The following is a 19,806-nucleotide window of genomic DNA, read 5'->3' on the forward strand; positions in this document are numbered from 1 at the left end:
GAGGGCAGTACCCTGGCAATACGCCTGCAGTCAGAGGGCAATACCCTGGCAATACGCCTGCAGTCAGAGGGCAATACCCTGGCAATACGCCTGCAGACAGAGGGCAGTACCCTGGCAATACGCCTGCAGTCAGAGGGCAGTACCCTGGCATTACGCCTGCAGTCAGAGGGCAGTACCCTGGCAATACGCCTGCAGTCAGAGGGCAGTACCCTGGCAATACGCCTGCAGTCAGAGGGCAGTACCCTGGCATTACGCCTGCAGTCAGAGGGCAGTACCCTGGCAATACGCCTGCAGCCAGAGGGCAATACGCTGGCAATACGCCTGCAGCCAGAGGGTAATACCCTGGCAATACGCCTACATCCAGAGGGCAATACCCTGGCATTACGCCTGCAGTCAGTGGACAGTACCCTGGCAATACGCCTGCAGCCAGAGGGTAGTACCCTGGCAATACGCCTGCAGCCAGAGGGCAATACGCTGGCAATACGCCTGCAGCCAGAGGGTAGTACCCTGGCAATACGCCTGCAGCCAGAGGACAATACCCTGGCAATACGCCTACATCCAGAGGACAATACCCTGGCATTACGCCTGCAGTCAGAGGGCAGTACACTGGCAATACGCCTGCAGCCAGAGGGCAGTACCCTGGCATTATGCCTGCAGCCAGAGGGCAGTACCCTGGCAATAGGCCTGTAGTCAGAGGGCAGTACACTGGCAATACGCCTGCAGCCAGAGGGCAATACCCTGGCAATACGCCTGCAGTCAGAGGGCAGTACCCTGGCAATACGCCTGCAGCCAGAGGGCAGTACCCTGGCAATACGCCTGCAGCCAGAGGGCAGTACCCTGGCAATACGCCTGCAGCCAGAGGGCAATACCCTGGCATTACGCCTGCAGCCAGAGGGCAATACCCTGGCATTACGCCTGCAGCCAGAGGGCAATACCCTGGCAATACGCCTGCAGCTGTTGATTTCCAAATTTCTTTCTCCGTCAGTCTGGCCTCAATAAAAGTCGAGATGGATTTGCAAGCAAAAAGAAGTCATTTTATTCAGCTTGCAAGCTACCTAGTCCACAGTGATACAGACAACATGTTGCTGTCTGCAGTCCCGGGAACTAAGTGAAGGTCCCAGACAAAGAGATCAGTACTCATACATTCAAATGGCATCAAGTTTCACATACTCGACACCCATAGGTCATCCTATGTCCCTCCTGACTTGTTTGATCTATTCTGATTGGCTCAGTTCCAATCCCTTTCTCCGGCCCCTATCAATGCAGCATCACTCTCATAGACACACCTCTTCCTGCTTTTTCCATGCGGTCTCAAATCCCTTTGTCTCTACCTGCCAGAATCAAAGTGGCTTATTTCTACATACATTAACTAGTAACTCTAAAGTAACTATTTTATATCACATTCGTCATTCCCTCCTTTTATCATTCCATGATAACCGAACTATCCAATCCATAGCTACGGTTCCTCATCTAAAAAGATCTGTCGCTGCGTTTCCAATTCCTGTCTTAGCCCCCCTTCATCTGCCTCACCCTCATGGATTTTAACAGTTAAATTTTTTTTTTGTGGTGATTGTGGCGGTGATCTGATCCAGTGCACCCCGCATTCTACCCATCACACATTTAAGGATGGCCAGGCCCACAAAGATGCAGCCGATAGCTACCACTAGATACATGGCCATATTTATCAACCAGTCCTTCCATCCTCCAAATCCCCAGTTACCCCAAGAGCCAGGATCCTGCATCCCGTCCAAGTGATCCCGTATGCGATACATAAATTTAGTAATGTTCGCGGTCAAGTCCTGAACTCCCATGATACACTTGCCCTGCACTATGGCGCATACCCCACCCTCACGGGCCAGAAGATAGTCAAGAGCATACCGGTTCTGCATTGCAAACAACCGTAGCTGAGACAATTCCTTGGTTATTGCCCCGAGGGCTCCCAAGGTTTCATTTCCCAAGATGGTAAGGCCGCAAATAAAATAATTCCGATCACTGACAGCCAAGGAACCCCCACACCTCCCAGTGTCAAGACGCCCAGAACCCCCCATCCGGCTGAGTGGCCCCAGTTGGGTGCGAGAACCTGAGGTTTTTTCCAGTTCTCGCAAAATTCAGCCGAGACTGCCCGGCGTGCTAACTGATTATGCAGCATCCACGCCGAGGGGCAGGGGACTGTGGTAGGGACTAGAGTCCCAATAGCAATTTGGCGGGGAAATGGGGGTGACAAAACATTGGTCGCTGTGCCATTGAATAAAAAGTAGTATCCTTGCTCCGTGTGCAGGCTAGCATCACAATCAGCATATCGGTTGCGTAAGGACCCCCCAGTAGCCCAGTTTATCCAACTTTGAAATGCCCATTCGGGCCACCCAGCAATGCGGAAAGCCCTAGTCCCAACAGTGATATGAGAGACATTCGCCCAGCCACAGAGGAGCTGGAGGCCGGCGTTCAATGGAACGCAAGTGGTGTTGTAACAAACGCATTGGCCAGACGCCTGGGTGATATGGCACCTCCTGTCCGTACAGGTGGGAAACAGACATGTTATATTTGTGTCCACCTCTACCAGCAAACAGCCATATCCTTCACTGCTGAAGCAATTCTCGTACGACCGGGAATCCCTATTGGGAGTGAAGTGGCTAGGTATGTACGCCCTCCACCGTCGCAGCCTATCGTACTGTGAATGGGAATTATCCCGAGGAAGGGGAAGGCAAATAGCCGGTGGTGCTGAACCCGGATCGTAAGGAAGAGTGACCTGATCGGGCAGTGGTTCGGAATGCTGACAATGAACCACCGTTTGGGGAGTGCCCCAAAGCGGTGAAACAGAAAATAACCTAGACACCGCTGCGGGGTTCGGGTAGCAGACAACCCGTCCCTGGCCATACAAGCGGTGGTAAATCTGGTAGAAGAGACTCATACTACCCGGGTTTTCCTCAGTTTGGCCTTTAATTAACTTAAGTGCATCTCCCGGTAACCTACGTTCTAAACAAAGAACAAAGAAATGTACAGCACAGGAACAGGCCCTTCGGCCCTCCAAGCCCGTGCCGACCATACTGCCCGACTAAACTACAATCTTCTACACTTCCTGGGTCCGTATCCTTCTATTCCCATCCTATTCATATATTTGTCAAGATGCCCCTTAAATGTCCCTATCGTCCCTGCTTCCACTACCTCCTCCGGTAGTGAGTTCCAGGCACCCACTACCCTCTGCGTAAAAAACTTGCCTTGTACATCTACTCTAAACCTTGCCCCTCTCACCTTAAACCTATGCCCCCTAGTAATTGACCCCTCTACCCTGGGGAAAAGCCTCTGACTATCCACTCTGTCTATGCCCCTCATAATTTTGTATACCTCTATCAGGTCGCCCCTCAACCTCCTTCGTTCCAGTGAGAACAAACCGAGTTTATTCAATCGCTCCTCATAGCTTATGCCCTCCATACCAGGCAACATTCTGGTAAATCTCTTCTGCACCCTCTCTAAAGCCTCCACATCCTTCTGGTAGTGTGGCGTCCAGAATTGAACACTATACTCCAAGTGTGGCCTAACTAAGGTTCTATACAGCTGCAACATGACTTGCCAATTCTTATACTCAATGCCCCGGCCAATGAAGGCAAGCATGCCGTATGCCTTCTTGACTACCTTCTCCACCTGTGTTGCCCCTTTCAATGACCTGTGGACCTGTACTCCTGGATCTCTTTGACTTTCAATACTCTTGAGGGTTCTACCATTCACTGTATATTCCCTACCTGCATTAGCCCTTCCAAAATGCATTACCTCACATTTGTCCGGATTAAACTCCATCTGCCATCTCTCCGCCCAAGTCTCCAGACAATCTAAATCCTGCTGTATCCTCAGACAGTCCTCATCGCTATCCGCAATTCCACCAACCTTTGTGTCGTCTGCAAACTTACTAATCAGACCAGTTACATTTTCCTCCAAATCATTTATATATACTACAAAGAGCAAAGGTCCCAGCACTGATCCCTGTGGAACACCACTGGTCACAGCCCTCCAATTAGAAAAGCATCCCTCCATTGCTACCCTCTGCCTTCTATGGCCTAGCCAGTTCTGTATCCACCTTGCCAGTTCACCCCTGATCCCGTGTGACTTCACCTTTTGTACTAGTCTACCATGAGGGACCTTGTCAAAGGCCTTACTGAAGTCCATATAGACAACATCTACTGCCCTACCTGCATCAATCATCTTAGTGACCTCCTCGAAAAACTCTATCAAGTTAGTGAGACACGACCTCCCCTTCACAAAACCGTGCTGCCTCTCACTAATACGTCCATTTGCTTCCAAATGGGAGTAGATCCTGTCTCTAAGAATTCTCTCCAGTAATTTCCCTACCACTGAAGTAAGGCTCACCGGCCTGTAGTTCCCGGGATTATCCTTGCTACCCTTCTTAAACAGAGGAACAACATTGGCTATTCTCCAGTCCTCCGGGACATCCCCTGAAGACAGCGAGGATCCAAAGATTTCTGTCAAGGCCTCAGCAATTTCCTCTCCAGCCTCTAGCTGTACTTCCCTTCTCATACGCCCCGTCCCCTCTCTAGTCCCTTTCTCTTTCTCATAGCCTCTTCCTACACTCTTCTGACAGCCTGATTTTACCTTTATTGTACCACTCTTAACACATCCAAAATCGAATTTACATGTATTCCGAAAACAAGGCAATGTCCATATAATGTTCCCTTCCCATCGCCGGGACCGGTGCAACTGCTTCATGACTCCTGCATTCTCCTTAACTTTGATGACCTTCCATGAGTCGATACCATGTCCTCGTATATGGGAGCAGCGAAGAACATCACCTTTGCAGAGGTGATGAAACCTTGTAGATTGGTTGGGGCTACACAGATACACAATATTCCCCTTTTCCATGTCCATCGCCAATAACACGCCAAGCGAAGTGAGGCCAAATATCAGACAGACTATGCGTAGCCACTCCATCATGCTCCACACCTGTAAAATAGCACTGGAGAAGGGAGGCAGGTTAGTATCCGACCTTTTACAGTAGTGGAGATGGACTCAATTTACAGTGATGTAGGTGGACCCAAGCACTTCACCCCTCCACTTTAACTGCTGTGGGGGTGGTAAGGAGAACTTGGAAGGGCCCGTCCCATCGCGGCTCCGACCCCTTCCTAGTCCAATTTTTGACCATGACATAACTACCGGGCTGGACTGAAAGTGAGCTAGGTACTGGGGGCAATGGCTGGTGAGCCGCGCGGACTTGGCCATGGAGTTCCTTGAGCACTTGCGTGAGGGCTAGAACATAGGTGGTCATTTCTTCAGTCATCTGATGAAACTGAACCAGTCTGGGAACCTGCAGGCTCCAGGGAGTTCTAAGAGGCCTGCCATAAAGAATCTCGGCGGGAGAGAGCCGGGCCGGTCCCGCAGGTGTAACCCGCAGCTGGAAGAGGGCAACGGGGAGCAACTTAAGCCATGTCAGTCCCGTGTCTGCTCTTAATTTAGCCAATTTAGTTTTGAGGGTCTGATTGTGTCTCTCAACCAACCCGGCCGCCTGCGGTCTGTACGCCCAGTGTAACTGCTGGCGTTTGCCCAACTGGGAGCAAAACTCCTTGTTAATTTGTCCAATAAAATGAGGCCCATTATCAGAACTTAACTGAGCTGGTATACCGTACCGGGGAATGATTTCCCCCATCAAGACTTTAACCACAGTAGCAGCTTTATTATCGGTAGTCGGATACGCCTCAACCCATCTGCTGAACACATCCACAATGACCAAAACATATTTATAACATTGACACCTTTCCAACGCAATGTAATCCATTTGGAGCGTCTCAAAGGGACCACTGGGCAATGGGGTTTTCCCCTTCCCACAAGGGATACCTTTTCCGGTGTTATATTGCTGACAAATCAAACACCGATTACTGATACTTTGGGCCAACCCCTGCATTTTAGGGTGCCACCAAGTGTCCAGCAACAAATCACTAGTCCCTCGAGCCCCACAATGAGTTGCAAAGTGTACACATTCGATGACCCATAAAGCCAGTACCTCAGACATACAAGTCAGATGTGCTGGCGTGGTCCATAAAGAGGAAACAGAATCATATGTACAACCTAACCGTTTCCACATTTGTTTATCACTCTCAGGAGCGTCCTCCTGTAACCTTATGACGTCTTGGATGGTTGGCATTGGCTTGTCAGAGGCAGACCTATTTATAGCAGATTGTTTAGTCTGACTTAACATTTTAGGCACCATCACTTGCTGAATTTGTGCGGCTGTGCGCGCTGCACAATCTGCTTGTTCATTACCAACGTCAACTGGGGTTGTACCATTCGTGTGGGCAGCGCATTTAATAACAGAAATCTGCGCGGGCATAAGGAGGGCCTGCAGTAGGTCATTAACTAAACCCCGGTGGGATATTTGACCACACATAATCATGTCAGGTTGTTCTGACGAAATGTCACTCAAATCGCCCCTTATTGTGGTAGTTTCCTGAATCAAGGCTAAACAGTCGTGACCAGGTGCGCCCTCATGGACAGGGGGACCACTAAGAAAACAGGCTGGATTGATAGTGGTACAGTATTTAAATGTCAGACGTGGATTGTTCAAAAGGTATATCTCATACCTATTCTGACGAGCTGCGGTAAGATGCTGAGTCTGCAGTTGCCTCAGTAGTGCGATGACCGAGTGGGAGCTATACACCGTAATATCCTGTTGGAGGGTGAGAGCATGTAACGGCTATGCGATGGCATTGATTGAACGTAAATCCTGTACTAATTGGTACTGGGCTGGTTTGGCTGGTTTAGGCACAGCAAGTATGGGGGTGTTACATTCTGATTGGCAAGGGACCAAAATACCCTGTTTCAACAGCTCTTGAATTAATTTATCTATTGATGGAACAGCTTAGGATTTCAGGGGGTATTGCCGAATGGAAGGTAGCTTTACATGATCCTGAATCATCACCTTAATAGGTGTAACATTTGTCTTTCCCACTTGTGATGGGTATTCCGCCCAGACCTGTGGATTGACATATTCCAACACATCATGTCCCCTGTGATGCTGCAGTCGAGTGTTAATCGTTTCAGGGACCTCAAAATATTTTATGGTAGTGCCGTCCGGCATGACTTGAAGTGCGTAGTCTGTTGGATCCGAATGATCCACTGCCCTCCTGACCATTCGCCCCATATCCCTGGCATGGTACTGGTCATGGACCTGACGTGTAATATGAGGGCTTACCGAAGCTGACTGTGGCCATAAATGTGGTGATATTGTAACAAAATCGGCTGTACCTTCTTTTCCCGTGACTGTGGCTGTAACCTTGACTGGCCATTCGGTCTCAAGTAATGGCCGGTATTTGTCCTCCAACTCCCTGTTTCGTCCAGTTCTGTCATAGGCCAGGGTAACGTGGTGCAGTGAATGTTCAACGTCTAACGTCCACCACTGGGGGGTGATAGAAATATAGCACTGTTGTCTCATCCTCCATGATGTAACCGTTACCCCCTCATCTCCGCATTCTAGCTGTAGCTGGAAGATACACAGTAAATCTCGGGCCAACAAGTTACAGTCCAATCCAGTAGACACTACAAACTGATGATCTGCAGACTTATTCTCGTAAGTGACTGTCACAGGTTCAGAAATAGGATACTCACACACCTGTCCTTGGAACCCTGACAATTGCTGTGTGTGGTCGGATAATGGTAATTTAAGTGCTGATTGCACAGAAGACATGGCTGCCCCGTCCTCTTCTTCCAGTAGACCAATGGCCCCTCAGAGGGGGCTGCGGTTGTAGAGTGATTGATTCGTTTGGTGGGCCACAAAAAGGGGGTGAGGGTCCCTTTGGGTGGGTTTGGTATCCTCCTCTTCGCTGATCCACCCACCCAAAGTCACTATATTGGGGCTCCTGCTGGTAAACTACCATTTCTGCCGCTTGTTGGGGTCGCAGATCATCCTTTTTCATTACATACTCAGTCTTAACCTTTGTAACTGAGCCTCCTTCTTGGCCTACACCCTCCTTCCAGTAAAATCTGACTGCCCTTGCCATCTGGGAAGGGTCGTTCTCTGTCCAATTCATGTTATTACATTTCACAGCAGTAACCACAGAAGGTGGTAGGCAATGCATTAACATAGCACAGTATTGAGGGGAATTCTGACCATTTTGATACAGCAAATCGCCTGACTGTCCCCGGTAGATTTCATTAAAACGCTCCAGAAATTCCTCTGGCTCTTCAGTCTTCTTAGGTTTTAGGTCTAAGATAACAGAAAGATTTATGGGCCTTTGAAATGTGCTATTCAACGCATTCAAGATCTGTGTCCTTCTATCGTCGTCTAACGCATAGGCCTGCTGGAGTGCGGCATGACTAGCATAATTCAGGTGGTTAAGATAATTGCGGTACTCTGCTGGGGTTAAAATCTGCTGGACTAGGGCCCAGAGGTCCCTTGAATCAGCTTGATAAATTGAGATGGTAGTTCTCAAGGAATCCATGAAGGCAGCAGCAGATTTTTTCTATCTGGGATTGTAGACGTAATAGCCATCATCTCACTGGGTGTCCATGGGAAGTAAACGTCTATCGTGGGGTTCGCTCCCGCAGTCACTGGGTCGGGGTTTCGCATCTTCCTAATCGGTAACTGTCTCCGAATGTCACCAGGGGGCACTCTAGCTATTTCCCCTGGTTGTTCCAAGACTTCAACGTCTCTCCCTGTCACTAGGGGGAGTTCTTTCTCTTCAAAAGAAGTTGTTTCAGCTTCCTTTGTTCCCGAATCTTGTGGTTTCTGCTTAGTTTGGAGAGACTTAGGTGATATGCTTACTTTTCCAAATTATTGAATTTTTCTTTTTCTGTCAATTCAAGGCCAGCCATTGAACTACGTAGCTCCTCTCTTGTTTGACCTGCGTCTTTCCTCTACTTGCGCTTTTTTTTTAAAACTTAAAAATGTTTGAAAATTCAAATTGAATTACTGCAACTTGAAAGCTTAGCTCTGATCTCAACTCAGAACTAAATTTACAATTTGCTTAACACAAACTTGTATAACATTTACAACTTAATTATTTCTTTATCTTAACAATTTTTCTTTTAACAAGTTTTTTTTCTTTTACATACACATAAGTATTAGCAAAATCAACTATCATCTCCAGATTGGCACTTTTTAAAATGGTGTCCATGATCTTCTTTAAGTTTCTATTAATCTCCAGATAAAATGAGATAAACCTTATTTCAAGTAAGTAAAACTTAAGATTCTGGCAATTTCAATCAATTGCTTTCGAAAATAATAACTTTTATCAAAGAGGTGGAGAAACCCACTGGTTTCCTTTAATTAATTCAAAACGTAACTTTGCTGGTGTTCACTGACTCAAAGGAAAGGTATCCGATTACACTAGCGACTGGTGCTGTTATCTCAAGGCCTGAGTGAGAAGCACTGTCTGTCTTTAACTTTGCCTGCTGCTGTTAACCCTTTGAGAGACTTCTGCTTCAACCAATATGCAGCATTCCCCACAATCTCAACTAGTCCTCGGAACTGCGTTTTTCGCCAACACAGTCCAAGGAGACAATTTTAGCTTAATCAACTATATATTTAAAATACTCACACATAGAGTTGAACCATCTTCAGATTTAAAAACAGTTATACTGGACTGAACCTTCAGTACTGAAGTCCCATCAGCCCCTGAACCCATATAATAGACTGAACCTTCATTACTGAAGTCCCATCAGCCCCTGAACCCATATAATAGACTGAACCTTCATTACTGAAGTCCCATCAGCCTCTGAACCCTTATACTTGGAATTGAATCATCATTTGAGATGTCACATCAACCCAAAACCCTAACCCAAGCCGAAACAACAATATGAAATCCCATCAATTAAATTGCTAATCCCCAGACTGACCTGTGATTTCGTCGAGGCGGTCTTTCTGTGCCAACCGCGAATGACCAGACTAATGAGACGATTAGAAGAGGGGAACAATCAATGCGTGGTCGTTTTCCAGTTCTACATTGAGGGCCCTTTGTTCCCCATCCTCCTGTTCATAATCAGTCTAATTCTGATTTCGCAGTTGGATCAGGATCGCCCTGAGAAATCACGGTTTTCGGCACCAAATGTTCATTTCCAAATTTCTTTCTCCGTCAGTCTGGCCTCAATAAAAGTCGAGATGGATTTGCAAGTAAAAAGAAGTTATTTTATTCAGCTTGCAAGCTACCTAGTCCACAGTGATACAGACAACATGTTGCTGTCTGCAGTCCCGGGAACTAAGTGAAGGTCCCAGACAAAGAGATCAGTACTCATACATTCAAATGGCATCACGTTTCACATACTCGACACCCATAGGTCATCCTATGTCCCTCCTGACTTGTTTCATCTATTCTGATTGGCTCACTTCCAATCCCTTTCTCCGCAGCATCACTCTCATAGACACACCTCTTCCTGCTTTTTCCATGCGGTCTCAAATCCCTTTGTCTCTACCTGCCAGAATCAAAGTGGCTTATTTCTACATTACATTAACTAATATCTCTAAAGTAACTATTTTATATCACATTCGTCACAGCCAGAGGGCAATACCCTGGCAATACGCCTGCAGCCAGAGGGCAGTACCCTGGCAATACGCCTGCAGTCAGACGACAGTACCCTGGCATTACGCCTGCAGCCAGAGGGCAGTACCCTGGTAATTCGCCTGCAGCCAGAGGGCAGTACCCTGGCAATACGCCTGCAGCCAGAGGGCAGTACCCTGGGAATACGCCTGCAGCCAGAGGGCAATACCCTGGCAATACGCCTGCAGCCAGAGGGCAGTACCCTGGAAATACGCCTGCAGCCAGAGGGCAGTACCCTGGCATTACGCCTGCAGCCAGAGGGCAGTACCCTGGCAATACGCCTGCAGCCAGAGGGCAATACCCTGGCAATACGCCTGCAGCCAGAGGGCAGTACCCTGGCATTACGCTTGCAGTCAGAGGGCAGTACCCTGGCAATACGCCTGCAGTCAGAGGGCAATACCCTGGCAATACGCCTGCAGTCAGAGGACAGTACCCTGGCATTACGCCTGCAGTCAGAGGGCAGTACCCTGGCAATACGCCTGCAGCCAGAGGACAGTGCCCTGGCAATACGCCTGCAGCCAGAGGACAGTACCCTGGCAATACGCCTGCAGCCAGAGGGCAATACCCTGGCAATACGCCTGCAGCAAGAGGACAGTACCCTAGCAATACGCCTGCAGTCAGAGGGCAATACCCTGGCAATACGCATGCAGCCAGAGGGCAGTACCCTGGCAATACGCCTGCAGTCAGAGGGCAATACCCTGGCAATACGCATGCAGCCAGAGGGCAGTACCCTGGCAATACGCCTGCTGCCAGAGGGCAGTACCCTGGCAATACGCCTGCTGCCAGAGGGCAGTACCCTGGCATTACGCCTGCAGTCAGAGGGCAATACCCTGGCATTATGCCTGCAGTCAGAGGGCAATACCCTGACAATACGCCTGCAGTCAGAGGGCAGTACCCTGACATTACGCCTGCAGCCAGAGGACAGTACCCTGGCAATACGCCTGCAGCCAGAGGGCAATACCCTGGCAATACGCCTGCAGCCAGAGGGCAGTACCCTGGCAATACGCCTGCAGCCAGAGGACAGTACCCTGGCAATACGCCTGCAGCCAGAGGGCAATACCCTGGCAATACGCCTGCAGCCAGAGGACAGTACCCTGGCAATACGCCTGCAGTCAGAGGGCAATACCCTGGCAATACGCCTGCAGCCAGAGGACAGTACCCTGGCAATACGCCTGCAGCCAGAGGGCAGTACCCTGGCAATACGCCTGCAGTCAGAGGGAATTGTGTAATCTGCTCAGAGCCTCGAATATTTCCGTACTGCTTTTCTCATAACCAATGGGATGTATTTCATCCAGGCCTGGAGGTGTATCCACTTTCAAGAATGCTAAACTCCCTAACATTTCCCCTCTCAATACATTAATCCCTTCCAATATTCACGCCCCCCCCCCCATCTGTAACGAGACTGTTCCACTCTTGTGTGAAGATGCACACAGCCATGCCCATGTCACCAAACCCCCCCCCCCCCCACACACATGAGCAGTATTTCCTCCAAGCTGTCTGTCCGTGCAGCAAGTGGAAAGTTCTTGCGCGTGAGCCCGATCTCTTTAGGTTATCGTGACTCTGCGGTCGCACAAAGACGTTTAAAGGAGCCAGGGGTGTAAATTAATCAGCCTTGCAGTCCAATGAAACATCTGCTGTACACTCTGTGCACTGCCGCCAACCCGTAAGGCGTTGGGAATAGTTGCCCATGCGCAGTCCGCCCATACTCTGGCCACCAGCACATACGGCGACTCTCCTGTCAGGATGGTGGGCGTGTGCCATCCTGCTCCCGGCCGGTTTCACACGGCAACTTCAAACGCTGAACACTCTTTCTCTTTTGATTTATTGGAGCAAGTTGAACTAATGAACAAGTTAGAACGGCTTTGTGCAGGCTATTCCCACACAGCCCGGCTCACTCGCTAGCTAATTGGAACCCTGAATGCTTTCGAACTTCAACTTGAGTGATGATTGAAAACAATATTTAATTTCCAATGTTTTTATTGATTTTTTTTTTTATACAACTCGAGATCATTTCTGTTCCCGAGTCTGGCTCTCACCAGACTAATTGGTGGCCGGGGAAATAAATATTTATTTTTGTTATGACATGAACCTGGTTGTTAAAATGGTTGCTCTCGGAGTGGTGACAAATTCTTTTTTAAAAACTGGTTTTGTTATAAACGCGACCGTTATCAGATACCAGCTTGCAAAACAAAAAAGCTTAGTTCATTGAGAGAAATTGGAGCTGCACGTAAAACGTTTGTCCCTCTTGGAAAGAGCACCCTACCCAAGGTCCACACCTCCACCCTATCCCCATAACCCAGTAACGCCACCCAACACTAAGGGCAATTTTGGACACTAAGGACAATTTATCATGGCCAATCCACCTAACCTGCACATCTTTGGACTGTGGGAGGAAACCGGAGCACCCGGAGGAAACCCACGGGGAGGATGTGCAGACTCCGCACAGACAGTGACCCAAGCCGGAATCGAACCTGGGACCCTGGAGCTGTGAAGCAATTGTGCTCTCCACAATGCTACCGTGTTGCAGCCCATATAAATGCAGTATCGAGTATGAGGGGGAGCATTGACACCAGTTACCAGTTCAACTCTTTCCCTTGTTATCCTCTTGTTCGTTATTCACTTTGGGACGAACCTAAATAGAAACAGGAGGCCATTCGGCCCTTCGAGCCTGCTGCACCATTCATTCTGATCATGGCTGATCATCAAGTTCAACACTCTGACAAAGGACAAAAACTAAGGTGCATCATATTGCAAAGGCCAGTGGCAGGCTGGAAGATTGGGACACTTTCAAACATAAGCAAAGGGATGTGAAAAAATGGGCGGCATGTGGCACAGTGGGTTAGTACTGCTGCCTCACGGCACCCAGGTCCCAGGTTCGATCCCGGCTCTGGGTCATTGTCGGTGTGGAGTTTGCACATTCTCCCCGTGTCTGCGTGGGTTTCACCCCCGCAACCCAAAGATTTTTTAAAAAAAATTTAGAGTACCCAATTCATTTTTTTTTCCAATGAAGGGGCAATTTAGCGAGACCAATCCACCTACCCCGCACATCTTTGGGCTGTGGGGGCGAAACCCACGCAGACATGGGGAGAATGTGCAAACTCCACACAGACAGTGACCCAGAGCCGGGATCGAACCCGGGACCTCAGCGACGTGAGGCATCAGGGCTAACCCACTGTGCTGCCCCCCCCATACCCCAAAGATGTGCAGGCTTGGTGGATTGGCCACGCTAAATTGCCCCTTAATTGGAACAAAAATATTTGGGTACTCTAAAAAAAAATTTTTTTAAGTTACGAAAAAAGTAATGAAAAGAGCTGAGGTAAATTACGAAAGAAAACTAGCGCAAAATAGCAAAAGCTTCTATAAGTACATAAAAGGGAAGCGAGTCGCTAAGTGAATGTTAGTCCCCTGGAGGATGAAACCGGAGAGTTAACAATGGGGAACACAGAAATGGCGGTGACGCTAAATCAATACTTTGCCTCAGTTTTCAGGTGGACGACACGAGTTCCATTCCGATCGGAAGGGGCAATTCAGAGGTAATAGAAAGGGTGGAACTTTGAACAATAGGGAAACGGTACTCAACAAACTCTGGGATTGAGGGCAGACAAGTCCCCAGGGCCGGATGGCCGACATCCTAGGGTGTTAAAGGAAGTGGCAGCAGAGATAATGGATCCAGTGGTTATAATATTCCAAAATTCCGTGGACACGGGAAAGGTTCCAGTGGGTTGGAAAAATGCGAACGTAACGCCCTTATTCAAAACGGGAGGGAGGCAGAATGTGGGAAATTACAGACCGGTTAGTTCAACATCTTGTTGGAAAATTGTTAGAATCAGTTATTAAGGAAGTAATATCAGGCAATTCGAAACGCTATCCACCAGCATGGTTTTATGAAGGACAAATGATGTTTGACTAATTGGTGGCCCCTTTCTGTACGGTTAGCATGCTATGGTTGGAGAAGAGGTTGTTGAACCTCTTGGGTTGACTTTCTTCCTGTTTCTCCTCAGGAAGAAACTCGACTTGTTTGCAAATGTGGTCCATGTGAACAGTTTACCGGGTTATTCCACACGGCACAACAACTTAGACTTGGTGATTATCCGTGAGCAGACAGAGGGCGAGTACAGCTCACTGGAGTACGAGGTAAGTCTGGCTCAGCACCCGATCCTCGGGAGGGGGAAGAGGTGGGTGGAAATAGCCAGGTCCCCCCCCCAGCCAGATCCCTGGATTACTAAGCCTGGGCCCTGCTCTGACCAATCTTTTCTCTTGGGGTTAGAGCGCTCATGGAGTCATCGAATGTTTGAAGATCATCACGAGAGAGAAATCCCGCCGAATTGCAAAGTTTGCCTTCGACTATGCCACGAAGAAAGGTCGCGCGAAGGTCACGGCTGTGCACAAGGCCAACATAATGTAAGTGACGGTGTCACCCGACTTCACCCTTCTCCGTTTCTCACTCCGTTCTTCCCCTGCTCCCGTTCTGGTCCCGTCCCCCCACTCGCTTCCCTGTCCGTCACCCCCACCCGCGCTTCCCCTGCACCCTCTGGCCGTCTCTCTCGCTGCTGCTCCTCCTCTCCCCCCCCCCCCCTCCCCCCCCCCCCGGCGCATGTTCTCCTTGTTTTCTTCTCGGTGATTGTATTTCTGGTTTTTCTCTGACAGGAAGCTGGGGGATGGGCTATTCCTGCAATGCTGTAAGGAGATGGCCGAACTCTATCCCAATATCAAGTATGAGTCAGTGATCATTGACAACTGCTGCATGCAGGTAAATGGAGCTCGCCGTGGGATGCTGCGAGTTGCCAGGCTTCATCGCGGAGCTGCTGGGTGTTGGCCATACACCTTGGTTAATCAGCATTGATTCTCTGTCCTCTGATCCCACAGCTCGTGTCCAATCCGTATCAGTTCGATGTACTGGTTATGCCGAATCTCTATGGAAACATCATTGACAACCTGGCAGCTGGTCTGGTGGGTGGAGCTGGGGTTGTACCGGGAGAAAGCTTCAGTGCAGAGTATGCAGTTTTTGAAACGGTAAAGGAATAAATAGTCTTAATGTTGCTCAGATGAACTGGGTATCAGCAATGGGTGGGGTGGGGTGGGGGGGAATTGGAGAGCAGTAGGTCACACGCTGTCCTTTCACACACTGGGACAGTGGGTCACACACTGTCCTTTCACACTCTGGGACAGTGGGTCACACACTGTCCTCTCACACTCTGGGACAGTGGGTCACACACTGTCCTTTCACACTCTGGGACAGTGGGTCACACACTGTCCTTTCACACTCTGGGACAGTGGATCACACACTGTCCTTTCACACTCTGGGACAGTGGGTCACACACTGTCATTTCACACTCTGGGACAGTGGAATGGACACTGTCCTTTCACACTCTGGGACAGTGGGTCACACACTGTCCTTTCACACTCTGGGACAGTGGGTCACACACTGTTCAAACTCTGGGACAGTGGGTCACACACTGTCCTTTCACACTCTGGGACAGTGGGTCACACACTGGCCTTTCACACTCTGGGACAGTGGGTCACACACTGGCCTTTCACACTCTGGGACAGTGGGTCACACACTGGCCTTTCACACTCTGGTACAGTGGGTCACACGCTGTCCTTTCACACTCTGGGACAGTGGGTCACACACTGTCCTTTCACACGCTGGGACAGTGGGTCACACACTGTCCTTTCACACTCTGGGACAGTGGGTCACACACTGTCCTTTCACACTCTGGGACAGTGGGTCACACACTGTCCTTTCACACTCTGGGACAGTGGGTCACACACTGTCCTTTCACACTCTGGGACAGTGGGTCACACACTGTCCTTTCACACTCTGGGACACTGGATCACACACTGTCCTTTCACACTCTGGGACAGTGGGTCACACACTGTCCTTTCACTCTCTTGGACAGTGGGTCACACACTGTCCTTTCACACTCTGGGACAGTGGGTCACACACTGTCCTCTCACACTCTGGGACAGTGGGTCACACACTGTCCTTTCACACTCTGGGACAGTGGGTCACACACTGTCCTTTCACACTCTGGGACAGTGGGTCACACACTGTCCTTTCACACTCTGGGACAGTGGGTCACACACTGTCCTTTCACATTCTGGGACAGTGGGTCACACACTGTCCTTTCACACTCTGGGACAGTGGGTCACACACTGTCCTTTCACACTCTGGGACAGTGGGTCACACACTGTCCTTTCACACTCTGGGACAGTGGGTCACACACTGTCCTTTCACACTCTGGGACAGTGGGTCACACACTGTCCTTTCACTCTCTGGGACAGTGGGTCACACACTGTCCTTTCACTCTCTGGGACAGTGGGTCACACACTGTCCTTTCACACTCTGGGACAGTGGGTCACACACTGTCCTTTCACACTCTGGGACAGTGGGTCACACACTGTCCTTTCACACTCTGGGACAGTGGGTCACACACTGTCCTTTCACACTCTGGGACAGTGGGTCACACACTGTCCTTTCACACTCTGGGACAGTGGGTCACACACTGTCCTTTCACATTCTGGGACAGTGGGTCACACACTGTCCTTTCACACTCTGGGACAGTGGGTCACACACTGTCCTTTCACACTCTGGGACAGTGGGTCACACACTGTCCTTTCACACTCTGGGACAGTGGGTCACACACTGTCCTTTCACACTCTGGGACAGTGGGTCACACACTGTCCTTTCACTCTCTGGGACAGTGGGTCACACACTGTCCTTTCACTCTCTGGGACAGTGGGTCACACACTGTCCTTTCACACTCTGGACAGTGGGTCACACACTGTCCTTTCACACTCTGGGACAGTGGGTCACACACTGTCCTTTCACACTCTGGACAGTGGGTCACACACTGTCCTTTCACACTCTGGACAGTGGGTCACACACTGTCCTTTCACACTCTGGGACAGTGGGTCACACACTGTCCTTTCACACTCTGGACAGTGGGCCACACACTGTCCTTTCGCACTCTGGGACAGTGGGTCACACACTGTCCTTTCACACTCTGGGACAGTGGGTCACACACTGTCCTTTCACACTCTGGGACAGTGGGTCACACACTGTCCTTTCACACTCTGGGACAGTGGGTCACACACTGTCCTTTCACACTCTGGGAGCAGGGGTAACACACTGTCCTTTCACACTCTGGGACAGTGGGTCACACACTGTCCTTTCACACTCTGGGACAGTGGGTCACACACTGTCCTTTCACACTCTGGGACAGTGGGTCACACACTGTCCTTTCACTCTCTGGGACAGTGGGTCACACACTGTCCTTTCACTCTCTGGGACAGTGGGTCACACACTGTCCTTTCACACTCTGGGACACTGGGTCACACACTGTCCTTTCACACTCGGACAGTGGGTCACACACTGTCCTTTCACACTCTGGGACAGTGGAATGGACACTGTCCTTTCACACTCTGGGACAGTGGGTCACACACTGTCCTTTCACACTCTGGGACAGTGGGTCACACACTGTTCAAACTCTGGGACAGTGGGTCACACACTGTCCTTTCACACTCTGGGACAGTGGGTCACACACTGTCCTTTCACACTCTGGGACAGTGGGTCACACACTGGCCTTTCACACTCTGGGACAGTGGGTCACACACTGTCCTTTCACACTCTGGGACAGTGGGTCACACACTGGCCTTTCACACTCTGGTACAGTGGGTCACACGCTGTCCTTTCACATTCTGGGACAGTGGGTCACACACTGTCCTTTCACACGCTGGGACAGTGGGTCACACACTGTCCTTTCACACTCTGGGACAGTGGGTCACACACTGTCCTTTCACACTCTGGGACAGTGGGTCACACACTGTCCTTTCACACTCTGGGACACTGGATCACACACTGTCCTTTCACACTCTGGGACAGTGGGTCACACACTGTCCTTTCACTCTCTGGGACAGTGGGTCACACACTGTCCTTTCACACTCTGGGACAGTGGGTCACACACTGTCCTTTCACACTCTGGGACAGTGGGTCACACACTGTCCTTTCACATTCTGGGACAGTGGGTCACACACTGTCCTTTCACAGTCTGGGACAGTGGGTCACACACTGTCCTTTCACACTCTGGGACAGTGGGTCACACACTGTCCTTTCACATTCTGGGACAGTGGGTCACACACTGTCCTTTCACACTCTGGGACAGTGGGTCACACACTGTCCTTTCACACTCTGGGACAGTGGGTCACACACTGTCCTTTCACACTCTGGGACAGTGGGTCACACACTGTCCTTTCACACTCTGGGACAGTGGGTCACACACTGTCCTTTCACACTCTGGGACAGTGGGTCACACACTGTCCTTTCACTCTCTGGGACAGTGGGTCACACACTGTCCTTTCACTCTCTGGGACAGTGGGTCACACACTGTCCTTTCACACTCTGGACAGTGGGTCACACACTGTCCTTTCACACTCTGGGACAGTGGGTCACACACTGTCCTTTCACACTCTGGACAGTGGGTCACACACTGTCCTTTCACACTCTGGGACAGTGGGTCACACACTGTCCTTTCACACTCTGGACAGTGGGCCACACACTGTCCTTTCGCACTCTGGGACAGTGGGTCACACACTGTCCTTTCACACTCTGGGACAGTGGGTCACACACTATCCTTTCACACTCTGGGACAGTGGGTCACACACTGTCCTTTCACACTCTGGGACAGTGGGTCACACACTGTCCTTTCACACTCTGGGAGCAGGGGTAACACACTGTCCTTTCACACTCTGGGACAGTGGGTCACACACTGTCCTTTCACACTCTGGGACAGTGGGTCACACGCTGTCCTTTCACACTCTGGGACAGTGGGTCACACACTGTCCTTTCACTCTCTGGGACAGTGGGTCACACACTGTCCTTTCACTCTCTGGGACAGTGGGTCACACACTGTCCTTTCACACTCTGGGACACTGGGTCACACACTGTCCTTTCACACTCTGGGACAGTGGGCCACACACTGTCCTTTCACACTCTGGGACAGTGGGTCACACACTGTCCTTTCACACTCTGGGAGCAGGGGTAACACACTGTCCTTTCACACTCTGGGACAGTGGGTCACACTGTCCTTTCACACTCTGGACAGTGGGCCACACACTGTCCTTTCACACTCTGGGACACTGGGTCACACACTGTCCTTTCACACTCTGGGACAATGGGTCACACACTGTCCTTTCACACTCTGGGACAGTGGGTCACACACTGTCCTTTCACACTCTGGGAGCAGGGGTAACACACTGTCCTTTCACACTCTGG

General features: G+C 50.1%; 1 protein-coding gene across 2 annotated transcripts in view; it reads left to right on the forward strand.

The window, feature by feature from the left end:
• idh3b (isocitrate dehydrogenase (NAD(+)) 3 non-catalytic subunit beta) overlaps nucleotides 1-19,806 on the forward strand; it is a 65,972-nt gene that overhangs the window by 25,741 nt on the left and 20,425 nt on the right. For both annotated transcript variants that reach the window (XM_072497803.1, XM_072497802.1), the window contains exons 6-9: nucleotides 14,534-14,666; nucleotides 14,800-14,933; nucleotides 15,180-15,282; nucleotides 15,399-15,545. In XM_072497803.1, coding sequence (XP_072353904.1) covers nucleotides 14,534-14,666; nucleotides 14,800-14,933; nucleotides 15,180-15,282; nucleotides 15,399-15,545 — 517 coding nt within the window. The remainder of the gene's footprint in view (nucleotides 1-14,533; nucleotides 14,667-14,799; nucleotides 14,934-15,179; nucleotides 15,283-15,398; nucleotides 15,546-19,806) is intronic.

This window comes from Scyliorhinus torazame, chromosome 3, assembly GCF_047496885.1.
Source record: "Scyliorhinus torazame isolate Kashiwa2021f chromosome 3, sScyTor2.1, whole genome shotgun sequence".
Taxonomy (NCBI): Eukaryota; Metazoa; Chordata; class Chondrichthyes; order Carcharhiniformes; family Scyliorhinidae; genus Scyliorhinus; species Scyliorhinus torazame.